Source organism: Bufo gargarizans, chromosome 2 (assembly GCF_014858855.1).
Source record: "Bufo gargarizans isolate SCDJY-AF-19 chromosome 2, ASM1485885v1, whole genome shotgun sequence".
NCBI lineage: Eukaryota > Metazoa > Chordata > Amphibia > Anura > Bufonidae > Bufo > Bufo gargarizans.
Window position 1 is genome coordinate 242909741 of NC_058081.1, and position 13417 is coordinate 242923157.

Sequence of the window (13417 nt, forward strand, 5' to 3'; positions counted from 1 at the left end):
ACCTTACACAGTTTAGTGTCATCTGCAAAAATGTATATTTTACTGTGCAAGCCTTCCACAAAATCATTAATAAATATATTGAAGAGAATAGGACCCAATACTGACCCCTGTGGTACCCCACTAGTGACAGTGACCAGATCTGAGTGTATACCATTAATAACTACCCTTTGTTTTCTATCACTGAGCCAGTTACTCACCCACATACAGACATTTTCTCCCAGTCCAAGCATTTTATATATTGACCTTTTTTTGTGGCACAGTATCAAATGCTTTGGAGAAGTCAAGATATATGACATCCATTGACTAACCCAGGTCAACTGTAGTATAGTACCAAGGAAACGTCAATTCATCCTGCAAAAAAGAGCCCTCACAAAAGACCATAACCAGAAAAATAAAAACATTGCAATAACAAAACCCAAAAAGCAATTGCAGAATTGCTGACTTTTCTTTATCCTGCTTCCCAAAAAGCTAAATAAAAAGTCATATGTACCCCAAATAAGGAACCAATGATAATGGCAACTCATCCCTCATAAAAATAAGCACTATATAACCCACCTAGCAATTTAAAAGGCGTGGTGCTTCTCAGATGGCACCAGCTGGGCACAACATATTGTGCACTAAAATTGCATATCTGTGGAGAAATTGCAATTTTCACTGTGCACCATCTGTTGTGCATTCATTTTTTGCAAAACACCTGTGGGGTCAAAATACTCACTGCACCCCTTAATAAATACCAAAATGGGTTAACTTCTCTGGGTAAACTTCTCTGTATCATCTGCTGTATGTAAATTTTAGCAAAACACCTGTGGTGTCAAAATGCTCACTACCCCCATAAATTAATACCTTGAGGGGTCTAGTTTCCAAAATGGGGTACATTTTAGTTTTTTTTTTCACCGTAGGGGTACCTTAGGGTCTCTTTATGTCACGGTGAAGAGTGGGGGAAACTCCACACCGTACAGTGTAGATTGGCGGGATATGTCACTGGGCTTGGAAACAGGAATAAAACAAGCAGGTCACCTTCCAACACATCCCTAAATCCTAGCCCTGACCTCCTAACTGTATGAGCGAACCCTAATGCTGGGAGGGATCATACCCGGAACCTCGGGCCCTACTAACCCTGGTAATAATGTCAGGGCTAGGGGATGACCTGTTCATCCACGACACGGATGAACCGGAGTCTCCAGCAGGCCTAGCAACAAGAAAGGTGCAGACAGTAGCATAAACCAGATTGGCAGGTAAGCACTGAGCGCAAACAACACACACTGGAACAACAGCACTTACCTGCCACAACAACTGGAATAAACAACTGCTTCTGACTAGTGGTTCCCCCTCTGGGAAACCTTGGAGCCCACTTCCGCAGGCAGGTGGTAAATGCGGTTCCCCCTCCGAGGAACCCAGGAGACCCCTCACAGGAGGCACAACATACAGGGAAATGCCTTGCAAACATGCTGGACAAACAACACCAAAAGACCAGACATGAAACTACAACAAGACGTACACCACACCCTGAACAAAAGCCCACACCGAACATCAACACAGGTAATGTAGGGAACATGGAGGATACATAAGGGATGACAATCTATGTCCAAGGAGGCCCCTTAAACTGGACAGATGGTAAGGTCCAGGATGACAGCATAACTCCAGCTCCACAAGAAGCTGATGTCCCACTCAACTCAGGCTCCAAGCCCAAGTACTATAAGAGCCCACACCCAGCTCCTCCTTGCCCACACTTTAACCCCATACCCACCAGAATGGGAAGGGACAACAACCTTAAAGGGGAAGTGTGTAAACATGATAAAAACTACATGTTGCCACTGGCAACAAGCATGCGCGGCAAAATTGTTATAGTCCACTACCACCAGACAGTGACACAGCCGTGACACTTTATATGCGACATCACACCCAAAAAACATTCCAGCAAAACTGCCCTCAAAAAGCCAGATGTGTCCTCCTTCCATTTAGTTGTCCCATACATCAGTTTTTAACCACATACTGTATGTGACATTGCTATATTCATGGATAATAAATTGTGGGTTATTTTTTTTCTCCTGTTACCCCTTGTGAAAATTTATAAAATGGGGCTAAAATAATATTTTATTGGAAAAAATTAAATACTGAGGAAAGAGAACCATCTCATTAAAGCCACTTGTGAATCAAAATCCGACTTTTTAACTGTCTTGGGATATGACAAGGGAATAATCCCAAGCCAAATATCCATCTACAGACAGCTGTTTCGGGGGGCTTCCTCCTCGTTAGTATGGAGTAGGATTCTGGTTCGCTGGGTGCAATGCCTTGGATGCAGCTTAGGTGGGGTGTTGAGTCTCCTTAAACATAGCAGCTATATATGGAAACTGGAGGAGCTTCACGTTGTAGAGACTTATTGGCAATGCTCCATGAGAAAAGGATACTGCAGGTATGTCTCAAGAAAAGAGCACCATCTTGCTAGAGCCAGCTTGTGGAAGTGGCTTGTTATTAGTCAAAATCTGACTTTTTAACTAAGCCTTGGGCTATAACAAGGGAATATTGCCAAGCCAAATATCTATCCATAGACGGCTGTTTTGTGGTGCTTGCCCCTCATTATGGAGTAGGATTCTGGCTAGCTGGGTGTGATGTCTTGGATGCAGCTTAGGTATTGAGTCTCCATGGAGCACTTCAAGTAAGTCTCCATACATGGTTGGTCTCTTTAAGGAGACCTTGTACCCTGCCTAAGTTGTATCCAGTGGGTGGTGATAGTGAGATGGTTCTCTTTTCTTGGAAGATACCTTTGCATATTCTTTTCCTATGGAGTACTGCCAAAAAGTCTCCATACCATGGATCATTCCAGTAAGTCTGCATACATAGCTGGTCTCTTTAACCACTTCCAGATCAGGCCATTTACCCCCTTCCTGACCAGGCCTAATTTTGCAAATCTGACATGTGTCACTTTATGTGGTAATAATTTTGGAATGCTTTTAGTTATCCAAGCCATTCAGAGACTGTTTTCTCGTGACACATTGTACTAAATTTGAGTCAATATGTTTTACCTTTATTTATAAACAATTCTAAAGTTATCGTTTTCTAAATTTTTATATCTCTGCTTTTAAGACAGATAGTGAAATATTCATTTATTAACATTAACCCATATGTCTACTTTATGTTGGCATAATTTTGGTAATGTAATTTTATTTTTTAGGACGCTAGAAGGTTTAGAATTTTAGAAGCAATTTTTATAATTTTGAAGAAAATTTCCAAAGTCAGCTTTTTTAAGGACCAGTTCAGATCTAAAATCACCTTGTGGGGCTTACATAATAGAACCAACCCATAAATGACCCCATTTTTGAAACAACACCACTCAAACTATTCAAAACTGGTATTCCATAGCAATTTAAGCAAAATAGAGGTGAGATTTTTTTTTTTTTTTTTTTAGAAAATGGTGCTTTAGGCCCAAACTTTCTTTTTCACAAAAGATAACAGGAGAGTATCCACCCACAATTTGCTACCCATTTTATCCTGAATACAGTAAGACTCCAATTGTGGTTGTAAACTGTTATTTGGGTATACGCCAGGGCTCAGAAGGGAAGGAAAGGCATCTTGATTTTCTAACATGGAATTTGCAGTCATGGTTTTTAAGAGCGATAACTTTTTTTTATTTTTGTTGAATGAGCTGTGTGAGGGCTTATTTTGTGCAGGACAAGCTGTAGTTTTGATTGGCATCATTTTGGGGTACATTTGGCTTTCTGGTTGCTTTTTATCAAATTTTTTGGGAGGTGAATTCACCAAAAAAAGCAGTTTGGTGTAATTTTTCTAATTTTTTTTTACACCATTCACTTGATGGGGTAGATCGTATGATATTTCTATAGATCCGGTCATTACAGATGCACCAATACCAAATATGTCAAATTTTAATTTTATTTTTACGTTTTACAGAATAAAAACATTCTTAGAAAAAAATCATGCTTTTTTGTTGCCATTTTCTTAGAGCCACATTTTTTTAAATTTTTCTGGCTATAGTCTTGTGTGAGGGCTTGTTTTTTGCGGGACGAGGTGACGTTTTTATTGCTGCTATTTTGGGGTACATACAACTTTTTGATTAATTGATATTATGTTTTTGTGAGGTGTCTAAAAGGCTGTCTAATTTATTTATTTTTTAACACTGTTCACTCGATGGGGTAGATCATGTGACATTTTTGTAGAGCCAATTGCTACTAACGCAGCAATACAAAATATGTCTATTTTTTTATTTTTTACATTCTACACAATAAGAGCATTTTTAGAAAAAAATCATAGAGCCATATTTTTTGTTATTTTTCTTGCTATGGTCTTGTGTGGGGGCTCATTTTTTGCGGATGAGGTGACGTTTTATTGCTACCATTTTGGGGCACATACGACTTTTTGATTGATTAACATTATGTTTTTTAGGAGGTGAGCTCACAAAAAAAAATCAGCTTTGGCTCAAAGTTTATTTATTTATTTTTTTACGGCGTTCACCTGATGGGGTAGATCATATGATATTATTTTAGAGCCAGTCGTTGGAGATGCGGTGATACCAAATATCACCGCATCTTTCATTTTTTTTCTTCTATTTTTAATATTTTTTAAATACCAGATTTGGGGGGGTATTTTTATTTTTATGTGAAGCTTTTCTTATTTTTATTTTAAACACTTTTTATTTTATTAGATTTTATTATTTTACCCCAGTTACTGGGTAAATACACCCCCAGAGAGGCTGTAAGCAAAATACAGAGCTGTACAGCCTTAGTGCATGGCTGATCATGGTCTATGAAAGACACCACAGCTCCTGTACTCCCCCTGCCTCGGCAGTCACATGATCACCGGGCTGGGACAGGAAGCGGCAGTGCTCATTGAACGTTGTGTATACAGCGATCTAGAAGGCAGGGACATGCATGAATGGTCCCTGACTTCTCCCTGGAGTGCCCTGCTGTCATTCACAGTGGGCCTCCCGCTTGGAAGCTGCACGATTAGCATGCAGCTGCCATCTCTGAAAGGACATTCCAGAACATCCATTCAGAGATAAACCCGACTGCCCAGGACGCTTATAGTCAATGGGCGGTCGGGAAGTGGTTAAGGAGACCAATTTTGCTTAAATTTCTGTGGAATACCTAAAGGTTAAAACTGTTTCTAAAATCTGTTTTGAATAATTTGAGGGGTGTAGTTTCTAAAATGGGGTAATTTATGGGTGGTTTCTATTATTAAGCCCCACAAAGTGACTTCATAACTGAATTGGTCCTTAAAAAAAGTTGGTGTTGGAAATTTTCTTAAATTTTTTTAAAATTGCTTCTAAAATTCTGAGCCTTCTAATATTCTAAAAAAAATAAAATTACATTTACAATTTACCAAATGATGCAAACATAAAGTAGACTGTGACCACTGAGGCATTTGATTGACTGCAGCAGTCGCATAAATGTAAGGAGAACTGGAACTGGATGGAATGGCAATTATGGCACAATGGTACTTTTTAAAGGTGAGGGATGCCTTTTTTTTACCCACCCGTCTTCCTCTACATAATTTTTCTTTTTGGCTGGGCAACTCCTTTAATTTATAACTTTAAATGGTTGTCTGCTCTTATAAAATACAGCATTACACTATGTTGTGCTTTATTTATTGTAACATATAGCATCTCTTCTACCCTCTGCAGCCTCTTGTCTATTCACTGGATGTCATCCTCTTACCCCCACAGCACTGCAAGTCACCAATTAATAGTTGATTGTGTAAATAGTTGTAGTGTAAATATACACTAAATTTACATGATTAACCACTGTTCAGTTCATTAACCCGTTTCTGACCGTCTTACGTATATATACATTGGCTGTTGGGACTTTAAATATAGCGCCTGCTCGTGCCCATACAATGAGCGCCATTGCTGCCGGATGGTTGTTGTTTTAAACAGCATGCATCTGGGGCTAATGTCTGCCACCGGCGGTACCACTGATTTCAGACTTTTAAACCTTCAGATGCCATGGTCAAATGTGACCACAGCCTCTGGGAAGATAAAAACCGGGAGTGCGCGCTCCCTGTCGTGCTTCTGCCAGATCTCCACCAGGGGAACCAGAGTGTGTGTGCGGTGAAACAGAACAAAATAGTCAAAATGGATGATTTGCTGTTTTTTGGTTGCTTCGCCTCTTACAAAAATATACTAAAAAGTGATCAAAAAGTCATACACACCTCAAAATCGTATCACTGAAAAGTACAAAGACGTCCCTCATTCAGGACCCTCATTACCTGGGCCAGAGAATATCTACAAAGAGTGTGACTCTGGAAGACCTTGCCTGTTTGTACACTATAAATATGTCTTAGGGATTTCAACAAGACCTGTGCATTTCTCAGCGGTGACAATGTAGGCAAACTGAACACTTTCTGTTGGGTTTCTTCACATATTACAGCTAACTGCTGGGGGTCTGAGCAGCAGAACACCCAGTGATTAGAATATTATAAAATAATAAATAAATTTATACTTTCTAATAAAACTAAAGTTTTAAATTCTAAGACCAGTCTGAACCAGGACATTTTATAATAAGGTGTGAATGTATTTATAATTAAATTAAACCATGCTGTATTTTTTATGCTTGTTTTCAATGTTCCAACTGAACAAAGTATTTCCTAATATATGGTTCACATTTTAAGGGTTGTGTTCTAGTAATTAAATATTTACTCTTGCTAAAATTGTTCAGAAAATATTTTATGCAACATACCTTAACAGTAGCTCCTGGAAAGAAAAGCCAATTTCCAGTGTCCATTGGATCAAGATTATCTTCTAATATAACCTGTTTATGTGCAGCATTGATTATAAGTATGTTATCCAGTGCCCAGCATGCCTCATACACATCTCCTGCCTGTGTGGGCTCTTGTGCCCACCGGAACCACACATTGTCCCCTTTGGCTTCGTGAGGCAGGTAGATAATGTGGATGATTGTACTGACATTTGAAGGAGCCCTGAAGGAAGGAAGACAATAAGTAAATACATGTTTTATATTAAACAGTACATATTGCAAACCCCTATGCTATTAAATTACATTTTCAACACGATTCACACCTGATATTTTAACATACACTTAAAAAATTAAAAACCACAACGTGCATGCTTTGAAAGATCTAAGTCTACATAGATTAAAGATAATACCTTAAGAATTAGAATATTTACTAGCGTGCTGCAAAACATTTTTATTTATTTTTTTAGATATAGACGAGTCCTCTTTGAAGTGATCTTTGTAAACTCCTTTAACCACTTCATTACTTGAGTGTTTACCCCACCACCACCACCTTCCTTACCAAACAAATTTGTTGAGTTTTAGTAATGGGCCTATCTACCTAGAAAAAACTAATTAATTTCTGAGCCAAACTACATGTATTTGATATTATTTTTCACAGGACACCTTAGACATTTCTTTTCTGCTATTAGATGACAAAAAAGTATATTTTTCCTTTTCTATCAATTCTTTTTTCTGTTAGAAAAGATTTCAAGACAAAACTTTTCTAAAACCATTACCGTATGTTTGTACTGTGAAAATAGATAGTATATGTGCAATTTATCTACTGTCTGGCCAGTACTACCAGTACAGATGTTGTACAATTCTAAAACATTAAAAATTCTGTCAAAGTGACTTTTTTATGAAAAAAAAGTGTGTACGTTTGTATATTTTAAACACGCAAGTGCTAAAACTAATAAATATAGTTATACATTTTTATGAAATAAAGCGCAGTCCCAGAGATCTGCAGCACCACGGGGTGCCAGCAAATCGTAATATAACCCAATGCTTACAGATAAGAGCTTACCGCCACGATGTATGTAGTCATGTGGTGGTAACTGGTTAAATTTAGATATGATACCATTTTACTATAGCCTAAAGAACAGGTCAAGCAAACCTAAATGTGTGGAGTATATATGTGTTTCCTACATAATTACCACATGTTTCAGACTATAGGACACAAGTTTTACTAAAAAAGATCTTGCTAAAAATTTGCCACAAAGGTTTATATCTCTAGTTGCTACATAGTTTGAGATATAGCGTCATTTTTCTTTTAAGTCAGCCAGCATGGAGGTGAAATGCTGCAGAGAGAGAAGACTTAGATCTTCCTCTCCCTGTACATAACCCCAGGGGAGCGGGTAACATGGACTTCTGTACATGTTAGCAAACATCACCCTCCATTAATCAGAGAGCATACCTGTATACCTAGGGGTACCCTATTCACCCCTATTCAAGTAGGGGTGAATAGGGTAAGATACCCGGCTCTGTCACTTGGGACCCCCTAATACTGTGCACAACTGAGATAGTAAGATCGTTACTTTCTTTATCAGGCACTGGAACCAACTGCACTATTGTACGCATTGATATATTGTTGAAAATATTGTGCTGTATTTTACTACGGTTAAAATAAAAGTTGAGTATTAGCTTTTCCACAAGGCCACCACATTAATGTGAATTGTACTCTTATATGTAGCTAAATATTGTTTGGTCACCTGAGCAAATGCAGCACACAAATCACCAGTAGACAAATGGCTAAGTGATGCTTAGTAATTGTAAATGTTGGAAACTGTAAAGCTAACACCACTGTGCAACTTTTTAAATAACAAGTTCCCACAAATGAAAAAGATGAGACCAATGGCATGAATTTCTGCCTCTATAAAAAGAAAACACACTGCAGTCTTTTTTAAGTTTTTTTTCTTACATCTTGCCTGAAAATGCCACACCCAGAGTATGCTGTGATTTAAAAAAAAGTGGAGAATGGGAGAAAAAACACAAATAAACCGCTGCAAAAAAACCCCACAATGGCCCAGATTTAATAATTCTATGAATGGCGTAATCTCAACAGATTTATCACAGTGGCTCAGATTGGTAGATAAATCTGGTGCAGGAATAGCCAATTTTTCCTGACTCTACACCAAATATTTGTTGGCATAGACAGACTTGTGCATTTAGGCCACACCTCTTTCATGCAAAGCCCCACCTACCTTTCACCACCCCTTTTTGAGCATGTTGGAAAGAAATTATAAACCGTAAATGTGCCAAGTTGAGCCATTTTATGCCACTTTATTTCAGCTTTTCGGCACTGATACATTAATAAATTTGGGCCGTCAAACCACCATAATTGTGGTATGGTTTAGTATTTGAAGTACTTGCATACTTAAAGTGTAAGGCAGCAAAAAAATAATGGAATTTTAGGTATAAATGCATATCAGGTAAACAAAATATAAGTATTCAAAATAGTATTATAAAAGTATGCAGTTATATATAGCAACAGACCTCATTCTCTCTAGTGGCATCCAGTTGGTAGCATTGTTCTTGGCATAGGAAACAACAATACCAGGATCAGAGTAGCTGAATCGGCATAAACCTGACCCTGTAAGATGAAACCACATTAAAAAAAGGTTACACTGTGACAAAGCAATTTACTACTTTATTAATAACCGCAAATGGGAAGTAACCCCTACACACAATGCCATTTTTTATACGTTAAATTACTAAATCAATAATGAAATGGCGTAAGAGCTGTTGCTGAACATAACCAACAGATTTATCCATGCCTAAAATGCCAAGATTGATACAAATGTGATAAATCACAGCTCAGCTCTGTAACATATTTTAGATTTCCCTGGGGAGCAGTATGAATGATATGCACTCTGTAATGATGTGTATGTTACTAACATATGACCTAAATATTACTTACTGCAAAATCAATACAATATACTTCTTCATACTACCCTTAAATATACAGAATGCATGTGGCATCATTTAAACAGAGTAACTAGATATTGAACATGTAAATGCATTAAAAGGTTAAAAGCAGAGAAACAATGTGATAATAACAGTATAGACAGATTACATTACGCAGTGGTCTAATAAAAAACAAATTTGCATAAACTGATCATATTATCATTTAAATATGATGTAATTTATTACGAACGAGTCACATTTTATTCACTGGATGGCGCCTTGTTAAAATATAATAAACATTTATCCTGGAACGCATTGGTACAGGGCAGATGCTTGCATAATTATGTTTTCAAGGTCAGAAAGGCACTATTATAAACAAGCAACAGTTCGTAATGAACTGCTTTACTAGTACTAGATGTTAATGACAATGCTTTTCAAATGTACCGTACTTTTGTTCAGTTTTAGAGATGTGCTGCATTGTGATCTATGGTTGAAGCAAAACTTTAATTTCATTCAAACCTGGGCTTTGAGTTCAGTTGTTACTGATCCATTTTGCTTAAATGTATTATACCTCAATTTATTTATTTATTTTTTAAATCTCATGAGGACTTTCTTCCCTTTCTGTGGGTGGGTGCATGTGCATCTCCCAAAATGCATTGCAATTTTTAACCTCTTCCTCCCCTGCATAGAAAATAGTCCCTCACATATAAGCCTAGAGACCCATATGGCATGCAATGTCCCCTCAATGTACTTCTCCCCTGTCTTGGGGACAGACATAGTTATATACTGAAGTAGAGATTAATGAATGAAAGGTGTCTGGGTCACTTCACCTGCTTCACTACACGATCATTACGCTAGCCCTCACTTATTTGAGGGGGGGGGGGGCAGGAAAGCTACTGAGCACATTAGTCCTCCTCTGAATGCAGGAGAAGGTGGACTAGAAGGATTGCGAAAAGTGGGCAGTACTAGTGTGAGAAATATAATGACATAAAAAAAGAAAAAAATATTAATTTCATGAATATTTAATTTAATAATATTTGATAGAATCTTGTCATTGCATAGTAAAACATTTCATGGGATAACCCCTTTAAAGCATTACCTATTATAGCAAGATTCTCATTACTCATTTTCTGTTGCTGACAGGAATGAGCGAATCGACTTTAGATGAAACATCCGAAGTCGATTTGCATTAACTTTGGTCCAATACTGTATGGAGCGAGCTCCATGCAGTATTAGAATGCAGTATTAGAATGCAGTATTTGGCTCAGACGAGTCAAAGTTATTACTTCGTGAAGTCTCACGTGACTTTGCATAATAAATTCATAGATTAATTTTTACTGTAAAAAAAAAAACATTTCCCGAACTCGGGTTCGGTTCCAAGGTACCAATTGGAACTGAACTCGGTCAACAGAAGAAATGAGCAATTCTAGTATCATCATGGCTCTATAAGAAACATGATGGTACAGAATAAAAAATACAGAGTCTTGTAGCCTCAAACACGTTTTGAAAAAAACATAAAAAAGTTTAAATAAAAATGAATCTTAAAAAATGTGTAAAAAATTCAAAATATATAAAAAAAAATAATCACCCCCTTTCTGTAGAATAGAAAATAAATACATAAATAACCCAAAAATTTAAACATCATGGGCATCACCATGTCTGAAAACGCTTGTACTATTAAAATATAAAATATTTTTGGGCGAATGGCCTTTTTCATTGCTTCTCTTACCCCATAAAATTGAATAAAATGAGATCAAAAAGTCACATACACTCCAAAATGGTATCAATAAAAACGACAGATTGTCCGGCAAAAAATGAGCCCCCACACAGCTCAGTAGATATAACTATAGAAAAAGTTAAGGTGATGTAAAAAAAAAAAATTTTTTTCGAAGTTTTAATTTATTTTTACACTATTTATACATAAAACTCCATGTATATGTGGTATCTTTCTAATCAGACTGACCCAGAGAATGAAGAGCACAGGTCAGTTTTGCGCAAAGGGAATGCCGTAGGGACAAACCCGTAAACCGGTGGAGGTTTTTTTCGCACTACATTGTATGCCATATTAAATGATGGCATTAGAAAGTACAACTTGTCCGGCAAAAAATAAGCCCTCATATGGATATGTGAGTGGGAAAGTTATGTCTCAAGGAAGATATGGAAGAAAAATGAAAATGCAAAAAGGAAAAAACCTCCGGTATCCAAAGAGTTAAAGTCGGTACCCCCCACAATGCAATTAGAGGGTGCCAATGGGTTGTCATTTCAGTCATGGCATTAACAAAGGCCCCATTTCTGTCACAGATATACAGCCATTAGACCACATCACAGACAGGAAATAGTGTTCTGAAATATTATATATATTTATTTATATTGAACACAATTAATAAATTAAGGTTTGTGTTGATATATCAATTTATTATTATTTTGAGCCCATCTGCTTCCACTGTTTGTGTTCCAGTAAATGAACATCTGCCGTCCATATTTGTACCATTCTCCACACCAGGGCTCCAAATTCTAATCATATTCATTTATATTACTTAGAAGAGTCATGTTCAGAACCAATCAACCTCATCTTTAGTTCATCAAATACATTCATGCAGCATGAATGAAGAAACTGTACATGATTCTATACAGCAGAATGAATAGTCACATAATGAGGAAGATTAAGACATCTCCTGCTATTTTAATTAGCAAAATTCTGCATTACTGCTAAACCACCTTTAGTTAACTATTAGTTATTTCAAGCAACGCATTCGGCAACTAAAACACATAAGTGTAACATTGTGCCACATTTTATCATTTTTATATAATTTAACCCATCCCCTAAAATAAAAATAAAACAGCACATTGCACATCACAACAGCCCATTGTGGAACACATGTATAAAGCATTTAGATTGTATTAAAAGACTATAAAATGTACAATATAAAATATATGTGCTCCACCATGTGAGAAATTTCTCCCAGTATTTAACCTGGCTGTGACAAATCTTGAGCATTTCCTTCCAATTCCAGGTTACAAATCTCCTTTTAATCTTAAAAAAATATCTATTTTTATATTTTAAGTAGGTATTTTCAGACACGGTGATGCCAGTTATGTATTTTTTCTTATTTATGTATTTTTATATGTAAAATGAAAAGGGTAGTGACTTGAAATTGTAATTCTATGTTTTTTTTAAATATATTTTATTACCACTGCAGTCTATGTTAAATTGCTGTGTTAGTACTGAGCCCTGTCCTCACAACTGCTCCCTTGTTCTTGCGATCTCATCAGCCATTCTCTTCAAACCCTTAAAGGGCATCTGTTAGCAGATTTGTACCTATGAATGTGGCAGACCTGTTGCATGTGCGCTTGGCTGCTGAAGGCATCTGTGTTGGTCCCATGTTCATATGTGCCCGCATTGCTGAGAAAAATTATGTTTTAAAATATGCAAATGAGGCATATATGAACATGGATCCAACACAGATGCCTTCAGCTGCTAAGAGCACATGCAATAGGTCAGCCAGTTTCATAAGTACAAATTTGCTGACAGATGCCCTTTAAGGACCAGGCTAATTTTTGTTTTTGTATTTATGTTTTTTCCTCCCTGCCCTTCAAAAGCCACAACTGTTTTTAATTCTCTGTTCACATAGCCATATGAGGGCTTACTTTTTGAGGGAAAAGTTGCATTTTAAAGGCTCAATTTAATTTTCCATATCGTGTATTGGAAAATGGAAAAAAATATTTGTTGGGCAAAATTGAAAAAAAGTCTGCCAAGAATGTTTTGG

General features: G+C 37.0%; 1 protein-coding gene across 2 annotated transcripts in view; it reads right to left on the reverse strand.

Moving 5' to 3' along the window:
* RELN (reelin) overlaps positions 1 to 13417 on the reverse strand; it is a 716958-nt gene that overhangs the window by 415705 nt on the left and 287836 nt on the right. For both annotated transcript variants that reach the window (XM_044280166.1, XM_044280165.1), the window contains exons 9-10: positions 9240 to 9336; positions 6690 to 6930 (exon numbers count right to left, since the gene is read on the reverse strand). In XM_044280166.1, the coding sequence (XP_044136101.1) occupies positions 6690 to 6930; positions 9240 to 9336 (338 nt within the window). The remainder of the gene's footprint in view (positions 1 to 6689; positions 6931 to 9239; positions 9337 to 13417) is intronic.